Raw genomic sequence first — 25,962 nt, 5'->3', positions numbered from 1 at the left:
AATCATTCAGTGATTGGAGTGGCATTAAAAATAAACTAGCTAAACCGTTGATTCTGGGCGAATGAGAACTAGAACTAGCATCCAAAGGCGTGTCTCTATCCCTTGTAGCGCCTTCTAGTGAGTGCGCGGTCAAAATGGAATACTCATAATGTAGCAGATTCATTGAAAGTTAGCCCACTGAGTTTCTCGTCGGATCTTATTTTATTGTTTTAATATTAAATTATTATTGTCGATTTATAATTGCATAAGTTGATAAAAAATGCTATGCAATAGCTTTACCGCGGCAGTCTCCGAGTGCCACACGTCTTTTTTTTAATATATCCACAATCGTCACATTGTATTAGGTAAGATAATAATTTATTTAAAACACCATTTTTAAATATTAACCAGTAAAGAGACCTAAATTTATCCACTAAAATGGTCAAACAAACTATCTCAATACAAATATAGTATTCATTTACAAAGTAATAATATAATATAGCCCGAATAGAATATTCACAATATAATATATTGTAAAGCCGCAATCCAAAGCAAAGGTGATATGCTGCTCACCGCATCCTAGAAGGCCATTGACCTGTGACGCTTTAGTAATATTTTTATTCAGTTACTTCACCTTACATTACGTGCGTATTAACTTCATTGATGATTAATAATTTTCAATTGTTATATACGTTTATATATGTATATGTGTATGTTTGGATCATTTTATTATGATTTTTCATTCACTTTAAGCCGTTCGATTCATAAGTTTTTTTTTTATCATAAAACATTTAAAATGTCTAAAGTTTCTATAAGAGGGGCGGTATGAAACTTAATTAAAATCTTCGATTTAATGGTTTTTGGATTCGATATAAACAACTTGGCGAAGAACTGGTTTCTAAGCAGCATTTTTGCTGATACAAAGAGTTAGAATGATAATAGTGACTCGTACCGTTAAATTATAATACATTTTCAATTGAATTCACTATTTGAATAGGCCTAAGTGTAGATAGAAAAAGAAAACCTTTTTTTATAAATCTGCCTATACTATATTGTTGTATTATTATTAAGAGGTTACTTGCAAATTATCCTAAAAGATGTTCTCAAGAAAGTGGTACCTAAACGGAAATACGACCTTCAGGCTTAACACGTAAAGATGAGAATGATGATGAAAGAAATGAAAGATGAAACCGACAATATATCCAACCCAACCCTGACCAAGCTCAATTCAATTGTCTTCCTTTATTTTCAGTTTGCGTTTTTATTTATTTATTCATAATGTGGATCTCTAATTTATTTTCTATTAGAATAATTTTCTTGTTAAAATCAAATAATATTGAAGTAATATTTGAATACAGTAATCGTTCGTTCTGGCAAAGATACACAAAATTTTATCAAAAAAAAAACTTGTGTAATTGAGGCAATTCCCATTGCTTTTTACATTATTCCCATTATATATCCCATTATTTTTATTTTCCATTACTTTTTAAGGGGACTCTTTAAAGGCACCAACACCATTTTACATTTTGAATCAAAAAGTAATCTTTGTTTATTTACCTTGTCTTTTTCTCATTTAATAAAAAAAAAAGATATAAATGAAAAAAAAAAAGCTGGATTATTTATATTTTCTAATGTATGTAACCTCTATACGATTTATCTTAAAAGAGGTTAATATGTTATAAAGATGACATAAATGGAATTTTGAATATTGAAACATTAGAACGAACATATATAAAAGCATTTTGGAATATTGAAATATAAAAAACATAATAAGTGGTGAAGCAATAGCTTTAAATGTTGTTTCTCTTTATAGAGCAACTCAATTTGTGCTATAGTTTTACTAGGCTAAGCTGTATTTTGATGTAAATATTATAAAATAATACATTATATGTACTTATAGAAAGGAAAGGAAGACTTTCCCATTTTACGTGGCGGAATTTTAAACAAAGGATCTTTATTTTCAATTGTAAACAGCTTAAGTTAGCAATGTAATTTGCCGCATCATTTTTACATTAAGAACTCATTTGCTTCGTTGTAGCGCACACCGTCATATAAACCATTAAATATTCTATCCGCTAGCACCGAGCACTAATAGACAATGGTGAGTCATCACATCTTAAACTAATTACGGTCTGATATAATAAAAAAAAACGGAGTTGATGCGAGACGAATAAGGGTCTAGAGTCTAGAAGCATGTCGGCATTACACAAATTTACTATTTATGCTCTTTGAAAGAGATTCTAAATTAGAATACCTTTCAAAATTGTTGTTCTTATACTAGACTATCCTATATTTATAGATTTTAAAAAGTTTTTATAAATTAATTCTAATTTATGTTCTGCTATTTAATTACGTGATCGAAAGTTTTTAGCGTAACAAAACAAAATCTCATATGCGATAAGAATTTTTACATTAAAACGTAATGTCATTTTAAAGTAATAGATTGAAAATTACTCAAGCTAATATTACACTGCCATGTGCTATTCGTTAAAAATGCTTTTAAGATACGCCGTTTTCCTTGAATTGTTTTGTGTTTCTTTTTAAGAACTGGTAAAATTCTAATCTATGATCGCTATATTATCTGTCTGTCTGTTTGATATTTAATTGATATTTTATCTGTTAACCGTATTCACGATTTACAATGCCGTTCAAACCGTAAACGTTTCGTAATGACTACAAGGATTACATTACTAAAGATGCGTTAAAAAAAAAAACGACTCTAGACGTATTTTCAAGAATTTTCAGTAAATTTAATGCGCGTTTTCAGATTTTTGATGTTAGGGATAAAGATTGGGAAATCGATCAAATTATAATTCAAATAACACGGAATTTTATAGCGTTCAATTCTGATTCTGAAAAAAATCTGATTCGATACAGGCCTCGATCCTAAATAACGTCAGATACTAGTTTTAACTTATCTACGTTAATAATATTATGAATGTAAATCTTTAATCGGATTAATTAAGTTTTTTTTTTCCTTTTCTGACAACGCTCTCTGATTTTAAAGAAGAAAAATGCCAACACTATTAATAAATAGAGGGAATTTATAAAATGTTGAAATTTTAATATTAAGTTTAAATTACACGATTTATGTGTGAAAATTGTATGAGAATTAATCTCGCGTTCTTGTATTAGACACGCGTAGCTCTTTCCACTACTAGTACTTAATAGCATCTAACACTGCGGTTTTATATGACAAAAACCAACTTAGATAAATCACGGACGCAATACCTTAATACGTCACGGTACGATCAGAACTGACTTCTTGCTAAAATATCTATCTAGTCTATACTTTAATTTGAAGTTTTGAAAGTTGAAAGTCTAATAACCTTTTACTTATCGATCAAGATAGACTGATTTCTGAGAAGCTAGCCAAGCTATAAATATTCCGTTTCCAAGTAGCCGACCGGATACCGACACACTCGGCTTAGCATCTGCAACTTGAGTTACACCGTGCGCCTGTTGTGTGCATATAAATCGGTTCTTTATACCAATATTAACACTATTAGCTTATTAGAAGTTACAAAGCATATAAAGAAAATCGACTAAATAAAACATAAGGTAACTCACCGATGGTCTCGTAAGTGGTCTTGTCTTCTGAATGCCTTTCCGCAGATATCACAGGAATACGGCCGCTCGTCTGTATGGGTTCTCTCGTGGATGAGTAGGTTGTAGGATTTCGTAAATTGTCGGTTGCAAAATTTACAAATGAATTGTTTCTTCGGCCGCGAAGCTCGGCCAGGCGCTCTCAGCAACCTACGGTCTAACGGATGGATCTGGTGCGGCCCGGCATTAGGTGGGAATAGACCCGCTCCAGGAAATGTAAAGTTTCCAGCAGCTGTCGGAGAAGGACCCGGCGCTCCAAGGAACGCACCGGGAGGCCCGTAAATCGGAGGTTGCGGAGACCCATCAGACATCATACCGTCCATTGACGATGCTCTGTGATGAGGGAGTAGCATTGCCGCTGCAGCTTCTCGTAGTGCCACCTCTTTTCTTTTTTCAACCATCATAGCCATTAAATCGAACGAGCTTCTTTTGGGAAAGCTTGCTGGAGCTCTATCCGGTGAGCCTTTCGCTGGTTCGTTTCTTTCTCTATCTAGCATACGTTCTCTCTCTATTATTTCAGACGGTATCAATGCTGGATGCATCTCGCTAGGATACATGACAGGATGCATCGATCTTGTTGGTACCACCGGTACAAAAGCTGATGATTCTCGATGGGATGACGTTAGTAAGGACCCGGTAGCTATCTGCCTATGGTAAGGCAGTGGTGGAGACTCGAAGCTGACACTTGGATTTCTGCCGCTGGAAGATTGCCTTTGCTGCGTGCGTTCAGTGGTACTAGCGAGAAACTGATCATGTCTCGACCGCAGGGGAGCATTGGCTTGTGCTTCGGTCACTGGATGAGGTGTGGAGGATCTTGATACTGCTGTTCCACCGTTCTCAGACATCTTTTACCATCTGAAATGCAATTAATAATTTGAAATCACTAAATTTATCATACTTTTAAACAATGAATTATTTAAAAAAAGACGTGTGTTGTCGTGGGACACCGGATAGGAACGAAGTTCCTTATTATAAATTTATTAATTTTAAGTTCTATTCGAGGTATAAAGAAAATAATTATTCGGGTAGGTATACATTTTTTATTATGATTTTTTATTGATAAAAATAAAAATAATCGCATGGGTCAACCACTCCGCAGTGCAATGGAGCAGCCTCGCCCTGGCGGAACCGCCTGCATGATCACGGTATCCCCTACGCCGGGTAAGTATGATTTAGCAAGAGAAATACGAGAACGTCTATCAACTGTGTAAGATCTCGTCACCGCGATTCAGAAATTGTTAAATTTACGTGCAGCGACATCCGTTGATAACAAACTAAATAGAAAAAATCTTACGTTACGGACGTTTTTTCCCGGTTAGGGTACCCCTCCGCATCGTCCCATAAGGAACTTCGTTCCAAAAATAGATGATAAGTAGTTTATATCTAAATGATTCTAAATAACAACTAGATGTCAAATGAATTCCGAATTATGTAACCAGACAACGATCTTGTGAAAACCAAACATTGTTGAACATAACAAGATGAACTCAGAATTACACCCTCCATCTAAAATATTGAAATTAGATCGCCGGTTTTCATACGCTCATTTGCATTTATAATTGATCCGTATTGATATAATAGACACTTATTATCAGAGAATCGGAATAATACATTAAGCGTTCTCGCGTTCTCATCTCCTATTCGATTTATTATTTTTATTTTTCAACGAAATTCGATTTTGGTTCTTTAAAATTTTAGAGTTCTGTGTTCTTTAAAAGAACACACTAAACGCTCTCATAATCTAACTACCGTAATAGGAATCAATTATTACGATTATGAGTTACAGGAAAATATCTTACGCTAGGATTTTTTTTATAAGCCAAAATTGGCAGCTTTGTTGATGATCCAGTCGGAAAATCTACCCGGGGGTTAATGACTAGGGATTTTAATGTAACGCCTGGAATTCATATGTTCTGATTTATAAACTGTAAGACTTTCAGATATCTCCGTCTCATGATTGTCTTTCCCATTATTCTCGTTTACACATCTTGAGATCAAAAACATTTTTGCGCCACTTTGAAAAGGCGACATGACACGAAAACACTCTTGCCGTGGCTGCCGGGAATTACATACCCGATCCTGTGGACGGAATGATGAACAGTCGACGTCGCCCTAAACACATCGTTACGGATCCTCTCGATCCATTAATGGTGCTTTTAGGTACCTCAAGCACCGGTCACCGTCCCCGCCGAACCCATCGCTTGCGACGAAGGACTCGATGGGTAAATTAACCCATAGACACAGCCCGCTGAGTTTCTCGCCGGATCTTCTCAGTGGGTCGTGTTTCCGATCTGGTGGTAGATTCTGCGAAGCACTGCTCTTACTAGAGCCAGTGTTAGCAATACTTCCGGTTTGAGCCCGGAGAGCTCACCCACACGCTAAGGTGAAGCTGAAATAGCCTGTTAAGGCTATCAGTATATATAGGAAAAAAATGTGTGCGTGTACTAGTGTACACACGTAAGAAGTGAAACTTGTTTATGGCCTTATTTTTCGAAAAATTATCTACATGCAACTTTCTAGAAATTGGTTAAATAAAGTTAAATTAGATAAAGTTTAAACAAAAGGATTTTATTATCATAGACATGAATACAAAAAAGTTAAATTAGATAAAGTTTAAACAAAAGGATTTTATTATCATAGACATGAATACAAAACAGATGGCGCGTAACGGAAAAAAAATATGACTAGAATTAAAATTTCTAACTTTGTTTTGTAATGAACTATCTCGATATAATTTCGTTTCATTTTTGCTTATTCTTTTTACGTATCTCATGCATCATTCAGCAATTTATATTCAAACGTATCTGCCTTTTGGCTTCTGGTGATATCGGAAAATGTAAATGTGGACCGGATTCGGTATTGGTCGTACATTAATGTCGATTCTTGATAAATGTTTATACGTAACGCGTAAATTGCCTCGAAATTCTTATTTCGAATATTATTTCGTTGGTTTTTCGCATATTAACCCAAGTTTTTTTTTTATTGTGATTAATTATAATGTCTTTCACATACACCTAATTTAATCGATAATGTTGAACAAGCCAAAACGTTAACGGAACTCTGACAATATATATTTTTTTATTGCTTAGATGGTTGGACGAGCTCACAGCCCACCTGGTGTTAAGTGGTTACTGGAGCCCATAGACATCTTCAACGTAAATGCGCCACCCACCTTGAGATATAAGCTGTAAAGTCTCAAGTATAGTTACAACGGCTGTCCTACCCTTCAAACCGAAACGCATTACTGCTTCACGGCAGAAATGGGCGGGGTGGTGGTACCTACCCGTGCGGACTCTCAAAAGGTCATGCCACCAGTAACTTCACACTCTAGCAATAAATACCTGTTGAATTTAATATGTAAAGTTTATTTAAGTACTACCTAAGAACAGAGGCCATACGATTTTTGTCATTATTAAAATAAATATAAATTAGCTCGATCTCAATGCTTCTGTTTCAGCCATCACAACCGTTGTCGATTAGACGTTGCATCACGAACATCTTCCCGTGTTTACAGAAGAATATTAACGGCTCTCAAAAGATCGCTATCCCCGGATTTACGACATGTCCGACTATTTCCATCTGACGGGCGTCAAGTCTGAGGACAATAAAACTGACAATTCAGTTTACTACTCCGACATGATGCGTATGTTTTCATATAGTTTCCGGTTTCTGTCACAAGGTTTTATGTTTGCTGTTTGTGCAGCCACATTTATGACACGTCGGAGCATTGTTATTTTACGTTTGATTTTTTTCTCTTTTCTATTAAAGTTTTGAAATTAAGTTCCTTATGGGACGACGCGGAGGGGTACCCTGACCGGGAAAAAGCGTCCGTAACGTAAGATTTTTATTATTCATGTATAGTCTTAGTATGATGGCTATACAGTGTCTAATGTATAGTCTACGTGATGACGGTTATTGTTATTATTCATATACATTTTTTATAAATCATTGGGAACAAAACAAAAGTTGATAACTTTGTAAAATAGTTTTTATTCATTTATTTTTATTAATAAAAAAATCATAATAAAATGAAAAAAGAAAATAATTAATACCCGAATAATTATTTTCTTTATACCTCGAATAGAACTTAAAATTTATATTTTTATAATAAGGAACTTCGTTCCTATCCGGTGTCCCACGACACCACACTTTTTTTTTTTTTAAATATAATTATATTTTCTGATGCTCGTATACTTCGTTAATTGATTAGTGCTTACATTTGACCCCGAAACGAATCCGAAATAACAGTAAATCAACAGTCGGTCCGTTCGTTTTGAACAAATTAATCAAATCCACTGTTGAGATAGATTTTTTAAAAGTTTTCTAACGTTTCTTCTGGATCATCAGTTAGAAAAGAACAGTCAGCCGTCAGTTGCAGCGACCACAAAAGATTAATCTTAGAATCAATTTATTCAACCGAGATTGAAAAAGAAGGCGAACGTCGGACCCACGTTTCACTGCGCGCTGTCCGTTCTACTGTAAAAGCCTTCTGATATTGTCGTCCCTCACTCTCGCACCCTCCGAGTTCATAGCTCCGTCTCGCTCGCCCCCGGGTTGTGGTGGATCAAGTTTCTACCATCTTACTTGCTCCAAAGCAGTAAAACTACTTTTATCTCTTACGGCCCGAGAATTCAGAGATATGAATATGTATACAAGCACTGCAGTAAGTAATGGACTCCGGGATGTAATACTGGTCATTTCAATAACATAAAGCTTTTAAAGGAATATTTTAAGGCGATCGCCTTGGACATTTAAATTTCTTGTCGTTTTCAGATAAGTGTTTTACAACGTTCCACTGATTAGGTATTGGTTGTTTTAGCTCGACGCGAGTAATGCACCTGCATTTTACGAACGATCGTATTGCGATTTTACGAGCACTTTCTTAAAGTGTCAATAGCTATTTCGAAAATTGTATTTATCATCATCAATACTGATTCTCTAACTGAAATATAAATAAAATGTTTTAAGGGTATTATTCTATTGTAAAATGTAGTGTGGTTTTTTTTTGCTTTAACCAAAAAGACGCGGCAGATGTTAATAAACAGCTTATTTATTAAATATATTCCATTTCTCTAATATGGAGCGGTGCCGTCCGAGTTTTAACTAGACGCCATTATAGATGAGATTAAAATACATTAAAATGTATGGATGAAGATTCCTGGTCATTAAGCGACTAGTTCTCTTTACATGGCACCGCTGCTCTAGAATGACACTGAATATTTCATCGCGATCTTGATATTATTCAAGTGGATGAACTCATTAACATGTAATTGATTATTGAAGAGCATATTGTGTTTTAATTCAATTAGTTCAAACAGTAGACCGATGTTGTAACCCTCACTCGATAAGGTACCAATCGACCAGGGACACAAGCAAGCAAATGTTTGTTGTTGCCCAGCAAAAACCTTTGAAGCCATCGGCCTGAGTTCAAACAGAGTCGGGTAGTACATAGCGAAGTGATATCTGGAAGCGTAATTATGCATGAGTAGATTGGTTCTGGATCGTAAAGATCTTAGAGATAAGGTCTCCACCGCGGAGAGGTGATAATAATATGGTAAATTTCTGGGTCCATTTAAAACACACCTATTGGCATTATGATATTAATTCCATGTCACTATGTACATATTATGTCTTTGTAAAAATTCTTTACTAATGTCACTAATGTCAAATTGACTATTGTTCGTTCTCTTCCCGTCTCTAGCCGCGTCGTTTTGTCTATATAAATTAAATCCACTTTAATCTGTTAATCAATAAATAATATCTGGTTCGTATCCTGCTGGTTGTACTAAGCACTGCCCGTCGCTCCGACTAACAAGTGTCCACGACAACTCTGCAAGAATTGCGTTGTAGCTCTTTCTATGTAACATACCTAACAAAATAAAAAAAATTGCAATAGTATCTCCTGTGAGTTAGTTCCCTAAGGGCTCACTATAACCGTATCATTTTTGATTGGACTTTTTATTCCGCTTTTGGTTGAATGGCTGCCAGTAACCAGTAATCCGCAATTGAAACTGCGTCTCCGTGTTCAAAGATTAGCTGCGGTATTCGCGTTGTCCATGGACCACAGTGACCACATTTTTGAATCCGATTGTCTAACGTAAAACGGTTTCCGAACTCACGTACAAATAAAAATAAGTTTCTCTTATAATTTAAATGTGCATCATTAATTACTTTTCGATTAAATAATCTACATTTCTGTGATCGATTATAAATTATCTGATGACAAAGATTAACAAATAAGCAATAAAACAAAACGAATTATCTTCAAATTTTCACGGACAAGCCACAAGACCTAGGACGTAAACAAGTATGTTTTGAGTCACGCAAATCATAGACTACAGAAGAATTATAAGGAACAATCGCTCTCTGCTATTAACCGATTATCAACGTTTAATGCTATATACTGTTACTTTGATCAAAACATTTTATTCCCACACTCCCGTGCAAGGATATTTGTGCGAACTAGAGGTCCCGCAGTAGTCGAAATTCGACTATAATCAATTGGAATTGTAAGTTTGTACACTATTATGATTGTATTTTATACTTCTATGATCACAAATTTCGCCAAGGCTACACTATAAAAAAATATTAATAAAGACAAACAATATTTAATCTATTCTCAATTTGACCACAAACGTCAAGAACAAACGTTTGACAATAAATAGTATGCATGCGTGTGTGCGTCAAATACATGGTATGTAGTGTGTGTAATGTTTTCTTTATTGATTTAATGTATCTTTTATGCATTATTTTCAAAAAATATTAGCATTGTGCACTTCTTCTCTACATTCTCTATAAGTGTGGAAAATTTCATACTCCTCCGTCCGCGCAATTTTCGTAAAAAGGGATACAAAGTTTTTGCTTCAGGTATTAATATATAGATATATCTTCGTTCTTATTAAAAATGATCGTGGCCTGAAGCTAAAAAACGCTCCGTTTATTGCATTGAGAAAATATACACTTAATAAATATATTACTGGTGGTAGGCGCCTTATCAGCCAGTACGGGTAAGTACCACCACCCAGCCTATTTCAGACGTGAAACAGTATGCGTTTCGATTTGAAGAGTGGGGCAGCCGTTGTTCTGTAAAACGGAGACTTAAAATTCATGTCTAAAGGTAGTTGAGATCTACGGACTCCGGTAACCACTTAACACCAGGTGGGTCGTGTGTAACGTACACATACCTAATCGACCTACCGAATGACTTCCGTGAACCTTTATTGCGCAATGAAAATTAGGATTTACTAAATTTTATTTACCTACCGTTTTTTTTCCTACCTATATGCAGGTAGCCTAAGAGGCACTTTCGGCTACGCCCGGATGGGTAGGTGAGATCACGGGCTCAACCTGAGAGAACTGGCAAACACTAACCCTAGCAAGAGCATCGCTTTGAAGAATCTGCCACGGAATCGGAATCGTGGCCCACTCAGAAGATCAGGCGAGAAACTTAATAAGCTATTTTGCATATCTACTGATTGCAGGTAGTATTGTGAGCAGCAACGGCTAGATATAGCCACCCTGCGTTTTTTTGTGGCAAATCAGTACCATGTTAAGCCAAAAAATACTAATTAAACTGAGGCTGTTTCGGTTGTCACTAACCTAGTTTCAAGTTTCAATTTGTTTGTGAAAATAACATTTTGATCTGGCTGCTTATTGCGCGACGACAATTTAGGTTATTTATAAAAAAAGCTTATCGTAGAGCTGCTATTAACCCTGTAGGTGGCGGCTTCCCCCCGGTGAAGGTCAATTTAAGGGGCGACCTGAGGAGGTAGCGGCCGCGCGGCGCGCTACCATCACTCTAGCGCGCTGCCAAAGAGATACGAAAGAGCAACCGGTTGGCGGTGTATCGCGTCTCGACCCGGCAGGCTGGTTCTGGTCCAGTGGGGTATGTCTGGACACCAGCGGCATCGTCTGGGCGGCCTGACGGGCTGCCGTACCTAGACAACTGACGTTTCAGAGCGTCCTTGGGGTGAGCTGCGCCGTCTGGTTGTAGTGTTGACCGCGGTAGCCCCCTTACCTCATCCGTGTTCTGACCTCGGAGGGGATTGGACGCTTGGGCGAAGAGTGCAGGGAGTCGTTTAGTGGGTAGGGCCCTAAAATTCTTTAGGCCTGCGGTCTGCTCCTAACACCTTGCAGATCGTCAAGTCCCACATACCCCGCGCGCCCCCTGAGCGCGGGGACCTCATAGGAGGATTGGCCCCGGCCCGAAAAAAAAAGAGCTGCTATTAGGCTAAACTAAGATAGTATAATATAGTACTTTAATTAAATGTGAAAATGAAATAGCAAATATTTCGTCTCCACGAAACGTAGTGATGTGGCATTAATATCTATGAAACACTATTAATTAAATTCCCGTTGCGATCGAGTGTTTTATTCTGTAATCCAAAACCGCGATGGCCCGAATCTTGTTATTAGATATAGTTTTACATTTTGTCTACAAGTAAATAAATTTTGATGAAATCTAAAAAATTTGTTAGATTTTAGAACACACCAATACGTTAATATGTAAACATTCCTTTAAAATATATATTCGCTGTGTTCAGGGAATCCTAGTTTGGAGAGCCAGTTGATTTAGTGCGACTTGCGCCTAATGCTATTAATATGTTTTTTACAGCTAATCCACAATTTCTGTGGTATTTATTAATTACATTTAAATGCAAAATACGTTTTACAGAACATGCAGGTAGGTTGTTATTTCCTTTTATAGAAATGGCGATTTTAAATGCCGTGTATGGGCCGACTAGACCACTAGGCCTTGGTTAGTATTCGCCACGTAATTGTCACCGCCCACTTTGAGACTTCATTATCAAAGTGAAATTATCACGGCTTATTTTCATTTCGTTATTTTATTTTTCGAATGTGAAACCAGTGTCCAGGATACTTTAAGACAAATATTTTTGTTTTGTATGGAAACTAGCGACATCTTGTAGCGTATGCCCCTAAGCTTATATGCTAAACACAGAAATAACAAAATAATAAATAAAAAATTACCACACAACAACACCTTGAGATATAAGATCTAAGGTCTCAGTATAGTTACAACGGCTGCCCCACCCTTCAAACCGAAACGCATTATTGCTTCACGGCAGAAATAGGCGGGGCGGTGGTACCTACCACGAGTAAACTGCCACCAGCTTAGTGAGGTAGGGCCGTAAAAATATCCTTGAGCCATAGTCTGCCTCCAAAATCTGCAGATCATCAAGTCGTTAGGCGCGGATACCTCGAAGGAGGTTCGGAGCTCTGCCAAGACAAAAGGTCCTACCGCCAGTGAGCCCACCAAGACTTGGGTCATTGAATTTTATTTTAAGTGCACCTTACATTCCTACTTACTTAGTACAAATTTTTATATCCTTGAAGCAAAGTCGGCATCAAAAAACCTTATACATATCTAAATGGTGAAATTCAATTATTTCGGTAATCATAAACTGGACCGTTGATAAAATTACAAGAAATCGTAAAAAAATAACCTTTATTATAAATACTCGATCCATTTAGCCGCCGCAAGGTGAACGATAAGCATCGGTTAGAGCATGCGATAAAGATAAGTCAGTGATAACGTTTGATGGCGTAGATTAACTACTATTTGCGGAACAATTAAAACCGGTATTCGACTCTACTGTGTTACAAATACTGACTTATTTTGGGTCAGAGAATATTAATGATAATATTTTTAATCGTTACGGGGTACGCGAACTAGCCTCTTACAGAAATTACTACTGATGCCATACTAAAACGCATTGTCCGTGACATAAGAAAAATAAAAACATTTAATTCCTAATTAATTCAAGGCCTAAATAATTGTGTATTAATCATTAATCGAAAAGATGATGTAATAGAGTATTTTGAAGAGAACGTAATCACTATTTTGCCCAAAAATATAATACATACAAATATGAACACACAATAATGACATTTAAATAATTTCGCAGTATGGGCTTAGTTCCCTTTGCCTGTTCAACTGGACGAACAGAAGTTAAACATATTTATTACAGGAATGTAACAGGAAATAATGAGAAAATATTTTTGAATCAGTAGTCACGATTTTCATGTTAAAATATATTTATTTTTATTAACAACAAAAATTACTAAGTTCATCAGCTATTTCGAAATCCTGTCCTTGTAGTTTAGAAAGACGAAACGACCGGCAGACAGACGGACAACAAAGTGGTTCTATAAGGGTTTCGTTTTAATATTTTTAGAACCGGATCTCTGATAAGGTAACACTTCAGTGGTAACATAAGTCGTCCGTGACCACGAAAACTGTATCCGAAACGTCAGAAATAATATAATGTTAAAAACAAACCAGAGATTAAACCGAAAACTTAACTCTGCCAATGCCGGTCCCGAGCCCGGATGAGAAAAGAGCAGGGTTGAGTTGGAGTTTGACCTTTCTACCGCAAAAAACAGTCAACGCGGAATGTCTGGCGGCGGTAGCCGGACCCAATTAAGGCTTCAGCGGCCTTGAAGAATTAAATCTCTTACAAAAGCACTGCCGTGGTAGGACGCGGGATTTCACCATGTGTATTTTCCTAAGAAACACTTATGAGACCACGACCCTCAGCATTAGGGATTATCGACGCAAGGAGGAGAAAAGAGGAGGAAACCGGAAAAGCAGTTTTAAACAAGTCTGCGTCTCGCGAAGACCGTAAAAATTATTAGTTTATTAAGATAATGAGTATAATGCTACATGCCTCGCACACTATGTTAAGTTTTTTTATTTATTTAACCGACTATATGTGTTGAAGTTATACGAGGCATTAATTAAATTTCGCGGCGTGTTTTGATCTCTGTTATAATTCAGAGAATATTTTACGATGACTATTAAAAAAAAACAGTTTTGTATTAAATTGTATGCTAAGAGTTATCGCAATTAATCTCCATATATTTGGTAATTCAGATAGATTGGCTTTTTTCAGTGGTATCCGCAATAAATGTTTAGTACTATGAATGTATTATGATCTGCTAGAGGTGCTAGTATTAAAAAAAATGGACCTTAACTCTATGAGATTACGTTGACTTTTGAATGAGACTAGTGTTACTTCATATAAATCATATACCTGTTATGTTTTTTTAATATGAACTTTATTCCAACGACGAAGAGTTGCGTTTGTCTCTCGGCTATTTCGAAAACTTTTTGAAATGAACATGATTGGTTTTAGAATATGATTCGATTATCAGGAGTTAGGTAGGTTGTACGTTCACATAAGGAATTGAAACAGAAAAAACGTTGTTTTAAAAACAAAAACTATGGTCAATATCAGATTGATTTTAAGTCAACTTTTTTTTTAAGTTTTTTTTCGTTTCTAAGGTTAAGGTCACTTCTGAATTGCAATTTAAAAAAAAAACATTTGTGTCAATTTATATCTCAAGTACAGATGAGTTTTACGTCGAGATGATCAGTGCTTGTACACCTCCTACTTATAGCATTGTTTTGCGATCTGTTCTACTGTTTATTTAAATAAAAATTTGCTAAATTATGATTTGTGAACACAAAACACCCGCCGTCTCACCGGTGAAAACAGCTTTCAGACTCATACTTTTTCAAACCAAGATAAGTATCACTAATATATGAGTCGTCTATTATCAAAGATGGCAATCTGTGCATTTGGACAAAAAAAAACTATTGATATGTCAATACAGATTGATTTGAATATAATCGTCTCCTTCAAAGAATACGGTTCAAAACCTGCATTAAATAAAGGTTAATAGTTAACCTGTTATTTATCTAAGATGTCGTTCAGAAGAGTTTTGTGACTGCCAATGGAAGTCAATAATTCGTTTTTCTGATTTACCAATAATTGTCCAACAGTCACATTGCCGGCTTTGATAATATCATATCTTGGATTGAAAAAGTGTGAGACAATACAAGGAAATATATAATCAAAAACAATTTTTGCGCTAACAATGATTCTGTTAAAACACATTAACTATCAAACACAATGCTGCTACTAGTTAATTAGTCAGCGTTGAACACAGTGGCAGGAAATGTTGAGTAAACACCGCCATAAAATATACAAGAATAACGTTTTAAACCGCAGACCCCTTCGTTCTCAGAATTGTATTCAAAGCATCTGTTCGGAAACGAATTAACAATATCAAAAAAAAAAAAAAAACAGAAAAAAAAAACGGAAAGGAGCACTCGTCAAACGCATGACCCGATAAAACAGGTAGCGACCGAAGAGCACCATGCCTACCCAATTTATTCCACATCCGTTGCATTAAATTACCCGATACGCATAAAAAAATATACTCACAAGTCGTCACTGAGCTATCGATCATGCGCGGGCTCAACCCTCCGTCGCTCAGGTAGTCCAGACTCAACACACTGCGGTACCGCATCCACAATAGGCGTTCATTGCAATTTTTTGTCACATTTCACAGTCAAACCGCAGTGGCACAGGTGAATAGGAGATTAGTGGGAGTGCACACAACAATAGAAGCACTGTACAGGCCATAAAACAGTTAATAGAAACGTTAAACGAATTTCGTTAACGGCACGATTACCTGTCGCCAGTGTAAGCGGTAACACAATTTTCACGGATCCGAGTTAAATTCACTGTAATCCGCTGATAGTTTTTACGCTGATGTACACACCAGTGTTTTTTTTTTCTAATTGTTTTGATTGGTTAAGCCGTGACAGAAGCTGCGCATGCGCATACGGCGCGCGACTGGTAGGAGGCGAACGCGCGTACTACCGCCGGCGAAGGCAGTAGCGCTCCTGTGGCGGTCCCCTCCCTCGTCCCGCAACCTGACCGAAGCCTCCGCGCCGTTTTTACTTTGGCAGCGATAAAAAAAGGGAAAGATATCAGTCGGTTTGTTTATTTTTCGTGTTAGTAGCTTATAAGTCGTGTAAATTAACACCGCCCTCAGATTTTGTATCGAACTTGAATTTCGACCGTGAACGCTAATTGATAACGTTTTTAATTCTTTTTATTCTTTTCATTCTTTCGTTATTCATTAAGCTTGTGTCGGGAGGAACGTGGAATTGATGCGGACAATTTCAAAAATATGTCCAAAAGAAAACCACAAATAAACAATTATTTAAAAAAAGATGCGTGGAGTCGTGGGATACTGGATAGGAACGAAGTTCCTTATTATAAAAATATTAATTTTAAGTTTTATTCGAGGTATAATTAAAATAAAACTGGAGGTTTCGCAACAACCCACGGCCATTCGGTAACGTGCGAACTTATTGTGGTACACTTCATTCCCGGTTGTTTGCATAAGAGTTAGTGTATTGCGCAAACGAACGTTCTGAGATCTGAGTTATTTTCTGTACGTTATTACAAATTTAAGTCGTAAACTGTGTGCATTACTAATAAAAATCTTACGTTACGGACGTTTTTTCCCGGTTAGGGTACCCCTCCGCATCGTCCCATAAGGAACTTCTTTCAAAAAAACAATGAAAGACATTATTATTTATTTGCATTCTCTTTATTACAACGAAATCTATTGGTACAGTCACGTAAATATTTAAAAATGTATCCATCATAATTCTCATGCTCATAACACTTCTCTATTCTATAAATAAATACATCTCTATATTTTCGGGAATAGATAAATTTGTCATAATTTATTTATAATCGGATTGGCACGGGTTTTCGGCATTTGAGGGTTGAATGTAGTTCACACCTTATTTACTGAACACATTACAATAACTATACGATACACAGATAAAACTATTAATAATAAACTATGCATAATATTTTTAACGTGCATTTTAATTTGCGATAAAGTCTTGTTGAAATAAAATACTTCTGAACAATTTTATTTATTTAAACATTAACTATAAATACGACGCTACCCTAAAAGCATTCGTTTTGAATTTTTCTTGTATTTTTTTTTAATCAAGTCTTTTATTTTATTATTTTAAATATATTTGAGCTTTACATAACTTTTATTTACATTTTCTAATGTTATATTTTTTTTAGTTACGATAATCATTTTTAATGCGCACTTTAAATCACCTAGAATGGACCACGATCTAACAATGATGTAAATATCTAAATATTAATGTTTTCTATATAATTCTTATATATTTAAAATAATTAAAAAAATACAAAGAATTTTACGAGTCACTTACCAAAAATTATTAAAAAAATTCACAACACTGATTATAAATTTGAAACATTCAGAATTATAATATCGACGCTTGAAAGGCAAACGTGACTAAGCGACAATGCGTGAACTTTACAGTAGACTAATTTAAAGTTGAAATACCTGAAAACAAAATTTATTTTAACGAATCTAGCTGTAGGAGAATCTAGCTAGTAGCTGTAGGATTGAAATGATTTTAATAGACATAGAAATATTTATTTTTTTTGCGCATCGAATATGGTTATTGCCTATCATTTATGTACAAAGCAGTTATTGTCGCTTAGTCACGTTTGCCTTTCAAGCGTCGATATGTTATAATATGTATGAATTACAATTATTTCATACAACAGATTTTATATTTGATTAAATACTAAAGACAAAAATGTATATTTTATATCTGCGTCTTTGGTAAAATAAATGATTTTTTGATAAATATATTCTATGATGTACGACCTAATCTAATTAATATAAATTTTTTACAATTAATATTTATTTAATAGGAATATCTTTTAGAACGATATTTATATATATGGATGCTGGTTTTCAGTCATTAATATTCTGCATTTATAAATATTAGATGTTATTTTTATAATAACAAACATGAAATGACATAGTTCTTATAATTCATGATCTCATAAATATTTATCATATATTATAATATAATTTGCGAATCTGATAAACGCAGTAAACATGCACATTTCTTTCTGTAAATAACTTTGAACAGGCAATATTTTAGAGTTCATTACTTTTATTTCGATGCGTCGTTTTCCATATGATACAATTATTATTATATGTAATGCAATATTGATTTTATTTTTGGAGTCAATAAACAAAATGTCTATTATCTGATAGTTACGATTATTTTCAAGCGACCTTTTTGGTTATACTTTGTTCGGGGAATTTGAAATTGATCGAAAAAATTTATTGAATTGTGAAATGTCAATAGAAACTTGTAAAAGAAAAAACTTTTCCAGAATTTCTGTAAATTAAACGGGTGTCTAGAAGAGATCGCTTTTACCGATAAGACCGCCTATTGTACAAATGTATCTGCTTGTTGGCTGTTTTTTTAAAATGTTAATTGTATTTTGGTGTGCAATAAAGTATATCCTCTCTATCTATAATTATGTCCCGTGTTTCAAGCTACATTTGACAAACTATAGCGTGTCTTCTAACACCGTATGCAGTACAGGATCTTTGGCATTTGAGGATAATTTAGTCCCTATATATTTATATAACAAATAACTGGTTTTTATTAAGATGAAATGCGAGTTGAGTGTTGTATGTTTCGTTCCGAATACCAAAATTTGAGTAAACATTCTTAAACCATACGATTTAATTTACTTCTGCAAAATTCATAAACAAACATCGCTATGCATAAACATGGTTCCAGTGATAATATATGTATCAATATATTTAATATATTTATTGTATATGGGAATCAGAGATATGCTAAAATTGTTTGCCGCTTAGACAAACGAGGGAAACCAAATAAACGCATAATCTATATACTCATACTCATACTCATCATATTATAAAGAGGAAAGATTTGTTTATTTGTTTGTATTGAATAGGCTCCGAAACTACTGAACCGATTTGAAAAATTCTTTCACTGTTTGGAAGCTACACTATTCCCGAGTGACATAGGCTATAATCTATTTTGAAAAAAATTAGGGATCCTTACTAAAACTCCAATAATGTAACCCAAGGTGTAAATAAAATACCTAAAATATTCTTTACATCGCGTGCCCTGATGATAGAATAAAATAATGTACTACGACTTTGTAGAACACATTATTATTTACTTTTATTATTATACTATTATTTTATTTAAAAAAATAAAACAACGTCAAATATCGTTGAAATTTTTGTAAAAGACACGAGCGGAGCCGGAGCTGGCCGCTTGTATTTAATATAAATAATAATAATATTCCTTAAGTAATCTTTGAAACTGATATAATCGGCTCAGCTTTGGGGGAGTAAACAGTCGAATAGTAGAATTAATGTTCGATTAGAAGGTACCGATAGAAAAAACGGAAATTGAAAAGTTTTCAGAAATCTATTCGTCACATTCCTCGAGAATCACTTTTTTGCGCTCAAGAGCACGTGAAGGAGTATTTAGTTAATTATCACAACTACACTAGTTTCTTTCACTAGTTTTTTTCTTGGATATTCCTCATTTCAGAATGAGCTATCGGTCGATAGTTTGGACAGGAGCTGGAGATGACGTCATAGATCTAGGACTGAGGATACTTACTTCAGGGCTACCATAAACAACCATAAACATTACATAATAGCAAGCGTCTTTATTTTTATTATGTAGAGCGCATGCGCTTGGTAAACAACGCGGAAAGTATTCAATAGGATTTTAATTGTAACAAACAGTTAACCCAAATTTATAATTCTCTAACACAATTTAGTTCTACTTACTTCATGAGAAAAAAAAAGAAAAAATTTATTAAAAATCTAAATTGAATTTAATAAATCTCTATATACCAATAACGTGAAGAAAGCTAACAGCTGGCCCCGAAGTGGGCACCTCTTCTGCATTTGAAGTCGGTGAAATATATATTACCACAAAAGTATTGATTGGTAACCTAATAATTACATAAATGTGTGGGATTATGTTACTGATGCATTTTATGACAAAAAATTGCAATATTAGTGCTACTTTAAAAATGTTGACCCTAATTTATTTTTATTACGTTTGATAATATTGATTAAAAAATAGCATGTACACTTTTATATAATATATAGTAATTCTTGGACAAAAATTAAATATTCAAATAACAAATCTTCTCTTAGCGTTTTATCAAACAACTTGGGTATAAATTAGGACGGGATTGTCGCGATGTAATAATTCCATTCCTGTTATAAACCTTAAGAATAGTTCACACGGAGTCGCCAGAATAAATAAAAAACACATTCTTCCTTTTGGAAATTAGTGCAGGTTTTGAAGTTTGAGACACGAAGAGGTGTCGATTGAATGTATTGAATCTACAACGTTTTAAGATTTTAGGCAAAACTTTTACTATTTTGTCTTCATTATTAATAATAACAATAATAATCTGTTTTATTACACAGTAAATATAATATAATAAAACAATATTACTTAGTTGGTAGGTACGGGAAAACAATTGTTCTATGAAAACAGAATACAAATAGAAATACACACACGAGTTTGTAAAATAGTTTTCGTGAATTTTTTTATACCGTATGAATTCGTGGAAACTAAACTAGTTTAAGGAAGCTTACTTAGGTCACAGAGCTTTTAGAAATCACGATATGCTTATGAATACCAAGGAATATGGTAATCATGACCCAATTCTATTTTACAATAATAAGATTTACAATTTTCTGTTTGAAGGGCGGGGCAGTTTGCAATACAACGGAGAGTTGGACCTCACGACTCAAGGTGGGAGACGGCATTGACATCGTGATGACTATGGACTGGAGTGATCATTTAAAACTAGATGGACCGTGAGGTAATTCAATTGTTAAAACAATAAACACTTCAAGAGAAACACTTTCACAATTTATTTAACTAAAAATATCACTGCAATGAGACCTTGAGAGCGTCCTGTGTTTTAAATAGGCAACCTTGAAATTACTGCTACGTGCTCATACTGCATAAAACCATCTCAGTTGAAATAATTAATGCGCTGTACTGCAAATACTGTAATAGTATATTTCCTGAAAATGGGGTTGATATATTTTTAACGCGAATCGTTGGAACTAAAACCAAAATGCATCACTGGAATAATTAGATCGGAAATTTGAAGCAGACGTTACGCTAATATTAATTGCATTCATAAAAATATGCCGCCTAGTACAAACAACCAATATCGCGTTGAATGAATCAACTAATAATATGTAAATTGGCATTTTCAGCCACAAAGGAAAAAGGTAACACATATTTTATGGTTTAAATCCTATTTATATGTTTGTCTATATTTTATTTTTATTGGAATCCCAATTTTTTTCATTTTTTGGATAAATTCCTTAAAGAAATAGCTTGGATATCTAATAAAAAAATGAGACTTATGCTTCTAATATGTCGTAATAAAATTGTTTTATTATTACTTAATTGCGTATTGTAAATAGAATTGGATCATCAAAATGAAATAAGAAATAAATGTGAAGGGGAGACAAATTATTTATTCGAAAGAAAACTATAAATAGTGAAAAACTTCGTTGAAAACGAGCTGTTTCCGTCAACCGGCTTTCATCCATCGGTCTATTGAATACTCCAGAGCAGCCATCCACCTGAGAAATAAAAAGGTTTAAAATACCCGGATAGGCCGGTAGATTTTTACTGGTGGTAGGACCTCTTGTGAGTCCGCGCTGGTGGGTACCACCACCCTGCCTATTTCTGTCGTGAAGCAGTAATGCGCTTCGGTTTGAAGGGTGGGGCAGCAGTTGTACTATGCTTGAAACGTAGAACTTGTATCTCAAGATGGGTGGCGCATTTACGTTGTGGATGTCTATGGGCTCCAGTAACCACTTAGCACCAGGTGGGCTGTGAGCTCGTCCACCCATCTAAGTAATAAAAAAAAGGCCGAGAGGCTCACAGCTAGTAATCACTGTAACTTCTTGACGTCGCAATGTGAGTGTCGTCAATTACTTCAGGACATGAGTTCGAACTTCCATTTTTTATTGCGAGACTTTTCGCTCATTTGTAGCAATAACAAAAGTAAATCAATCGGTTCAAATTTTTGTAGTTATTCTGTATTTCCTTCGAATGAATTGAGGTTCTAAAAACTAAAGCTTCAGGTAATTTCTAGATTGTATATACTTTTTTTAATTTCATGATTGACGTATTATTGGTGGCCCGGAGGCGTTTCCAGTTTCACCAGGACAGGTGGGCGAGCAAGGGCTCAACCAGAAGGGACGGGATTTGTTGACAGCTACCCGAGCGCCTCCAAGGGAGACCTAACAACTCAAGAGTAACTGCTTCACGAATGAATCTACTACCGGATCCGGCGAGAAACTCAACGGGCTGATGTTTAGGTTGTCGAAATATTTGCCGAGTTCAACGAGTACGGTTACCGGGGTCTCTACTCCTAGTGTTAGAGCTTAAAGTGTCTAATGCAAAGGTTAACTTGACCGCAAGCCAGCTTAGTAAGTAAAAAAAATAAAACTTACCTTTTCCTATCCATTTCTGATTCGGTATGGAAATAGAAGTGCCTTTGCTTAGGTTCGGTGGGCATCACTTCGAATGCATATTTCTTTCCGCCCGGGGCGCAGGTCTGTATTCTGTAGCCGTGTAGGCACGCCATCCCTAATGGTGAGATAGATATTTCGCATTCAGTCAAAAAATACTTTATTAATTGTATTGTTTCGAACTCAAGTTCCTTTTTTTTTTATAACCACAGGTTCCATTTATGTTTTTTTTTTGTGTAAATTGTTGTTGGACGAGCTCACAGCCCAGCTGGTGTTAAGTGGTTACTGGAGCCCATAGACATCTACAACGTAAATGTGCCATCCACCTTGAGATATAAGTTCTAAGGTCTCAAGTACAGTTACAACGGCTGCCCCGCTCTTCAAACCGAAACGCATTACTGCTTCACGGCAGAAATAGGTGGGGTGGTGGTACCTACCCGCGCGGACTCACAAGAGGTTCTACCACCAGTACGCTCAGTAATCTCAGGCAACAGAAGAACTAGAAAATGTAAATGCATTTTTTTTTTTTATTGTCTTTGTAGGCATACGGGCATACGGCCCACCTGATGGTGAGTGGTTACCGTCGCCCATGGACTTCAGCAATGCCAGGGGCAGAGCCAAGCCGCTGCCTACCGCTTAATACTCTCCAAAAGCCTCGTTTGAAGAAGGACATGTCATAGCGCTCGGGAAACACCGTGGAGGGGAGCTCATTCCATAGCCGGATGGTACGTGGCAGAAAAGATCTCTGGAAACGCACTGTGGATGACCGCAGTGGCTCTAGGTAGTATGGATGAACAACAACAATTCTCGGGGGTTATAACGCAAATAGAACTATGCATAATATACCCTTTTTTGTGCTTGTTACATAAGCGTGTGCGACAAAGACAGCACTATACGAAGCCAAAATTCAGCGACTGTCTCTTTCCAAAGGTTGATGTGAAATATTTATCGCCGAGTACTGTATTCGTTTATCTGTTTTAATTTTTATTTAATCTACCTATACGTTGCTAGCCTAATAGGCTTTGGCAGCTTCGCGCGGTTAAGTAAGTGAGCTCACGGATTCAACCTGAGAGAGTTTGCTAACATTAGCCCTACCATTGCTTACGAGACCCTAGCCAGAGCAGTGCTTCGTAGAATCTACCACCGGATCGTAATCATTGCCCACTGAGATAATCCGACGAGAAACTAAGTGTGCTGTGTCTATGGGTTACTTATCAGTAATTAAAGGGGATGGCCCATTTTAGGCCCAAAGCGGACAATAGATTACAGAAAAAATACTTAGTGCATTAATTGTGTCATAAATAAATATGCATTTACTTTCTTGCAAATAAGCGCCACTACAGTTTACAATAAGTAGTTTAAAAAAAGTAACTATTGAAAAAACAAGGATTTTTATTTTTGCGGGAAAAATATTGCCAGCTTCAAAACCTTTTACGTATGAAGTAAATATTTTGAGTATATAAATAAAACATATAAATAAATAATTTTAAGTATTATCATTAATCAATCGATTTTAATGGATTTTATGCACATAAAATAACATCGAAGACATACCCATTGGACTTTAACTTGTAACTATACTTGAGACCTTAGAACTTATATCTCAAGATGGATGGCGCATTTACGTTGTAGATGTATGTGGGCTCGAGTAACCACTTAGCAACACCAGGGTGGCTGTGAGCTCGTCCACCCATCTAAGCAATAAAAAAAACTTTACTAGTTGTTATTTAAATATGTACAACTAAAACAAAAACATAAAAAATAATGTGTACTCGTAAAAAAAAGATTAAGATATAAATCAATTATCCGTTGTTTAAAAAAATAATCGATATATGAATTTCATGTAATTATTTTTCTTTATACTGACAACATTGAATTTAATCTGACTGACTGACACTTCGCTTGCTGCTTGTGGTGTTGTGCTTGCGTACAAAATGGATGTGTTTTGATTTTATACTAATTGTGTATGAAGATGAAGAAAATATAGATATTTAAAGAATTAAGTGTGTTTTTTATACCCTGTTGGATAAAAATACATTAGGAACATCTTAAACATTAAGAAAAGAAAAGTTCTTGAAGTATCTCACAATCCGACACTTATTTATATTGAAAATTAACCTCAAAACGAGTTTTTATTTTTATTATATTTTTTATAATAGTGGCGTCAATTTCAATATATTTTTTAGATATCCAATACATTTAAGAATTTGAATCAGTACATTTTTATAGTAATATTTGATGTCCATCTTGGGCCTAGCACACTATGGAGAGTGGGCAATCCCCTTTGAATAAGGGTACTATTTAAAAAAATATATACTACACAGACATTCGACTGAGTTCTGTATTGGATTCAGTCGCAAAACAATCGCCCAATCCGTTTCGATCGGAGAGCATCACGTAACGTAACTTACGTAACGCGTAACACACACTGTAAACTTGAGTCCAAGTCCAAACTTCATTTAGGTCAGGGGCTCCCAAACTTATTTCATCTGCTGCCCACTTTGAGAATAGTTTATTTTGTAGCCTACTTAAAAACCACTATAGCGAGAGCTCAGTCGGTGTCTAAGAGTCCTCCTAGATGGAATTACAAATCGCCTCCAAGGCCTCTACACAACGCCCCCATTTTTTTCTGGGTCTCTTACCGCCCCCCTTTAGGCCTGCAGCGCCCACAAGGGGGCGTTATCGCCCACTTTGGGAAAGGGTGATTTAGGTTCTTGTATTGACTCGTTTTTCAGACCTACCGAAAGCGCTCTTGCTGTTCCCGTCATTATAAAAGTAGAGGCAGGCATCCTTAAGGACGCAATATCTCTTCGCCCAGGACTTCCATTTGGAGCCAAGTTTCATTAGGTATCCGAAACAGTCGGGCCGCGGGATCGAAGATGGCGGAAGCTTCATGTTCCTCATCGTTACCTCTAGCCAACCGTCTCGCTAAAAACAAAAAAAATACTTTAGGTATTAACCCGGGAATAGTATTAATTATACGTATCTACCGGGTTATAGGGTATTTATTTCCTTTAGTTTTAGCGTCTCCAACTAACATAATTAAAACTACTTTTAGGGTAATTTTAGTCGTATATATTATAGAATGAGTAACATTTCAATCGCCGTATTCACATAAAC

General features: G+C 35.5%; 2 protein-coding genes across 4 annotated transcripts in view; both read right to left on the bottom strand.

Annotated features, from left to right (window-relative positions):
• The window catches only part of LOC101741488 (protein bowel), a 43,048-nt gene extending 26,718 nt beyond the window's left edge, over nt 1-16,330 (bottom strand). The window contains exons 1-2 of the mRNA XM_004927031.5: nt 15,840-16,330; nt 3,550-4,440 (exon numbers count right to left, since the gene is read on the bottom strand). Coding sequence (XP_004927088.3) covers nt 3,550-4,430 — 881 coding nt within the window. The 5' untranslated portion in view covers nt 4,431-4,440; nt 15,840-16,330. The remainder of the gene's footprint in view (nt 1-3,549; nt 4,441-15,839) is intronic.
• Nucleotides 16,331-16,997: 667 nt separating this feature from the next.
• The window catches only part of LOC101741769 (uncharacterized), a 143,786-nt gene continuing 134,821 nt past the window's right edge, over nt 16,998-25,962 (bottom strand). For all 3 annotated transcript variants that reach the window (XM_062675365.1, XM_062675361.1, XM_062675372.1), the window contains exons 34-36: nt 25,584-25,770; nt 22,825-22,960; nt 16,998-21,945 (exon numbers count right to left, since the gene is read on the bottom strand). In XM_062675365.1, coding sequence (XP_062531349.1) covers nt 21,894-21,945; nt 22,825-22,960; nt 25,584-25,770 — 375 coding nt within the window. In that variant the 3' untranslated portion in view covers nt 16,998-21,893. The remainder of the gene's footprint in view (nt 21,946-22,824; nt 22,961-25,583; nt 25,771-25,962) is intronic.

Source organism: Bombyx mori, chromosome 3 (assembly GCF_030269925.1).
Source record: "Bombyx mori chromosome 3, ASM3026992v2".
In the NCBI taxonomy this organism is placed as follows: Eukaryota; Metazoa; Arthropoda; class Insecta; order Lepidoptera; family Bombycidae; genus Bombyx; species Bombyx mori.
This window is presented reverse-complemented; position numbering and strand designations above follow the sequence as displayed.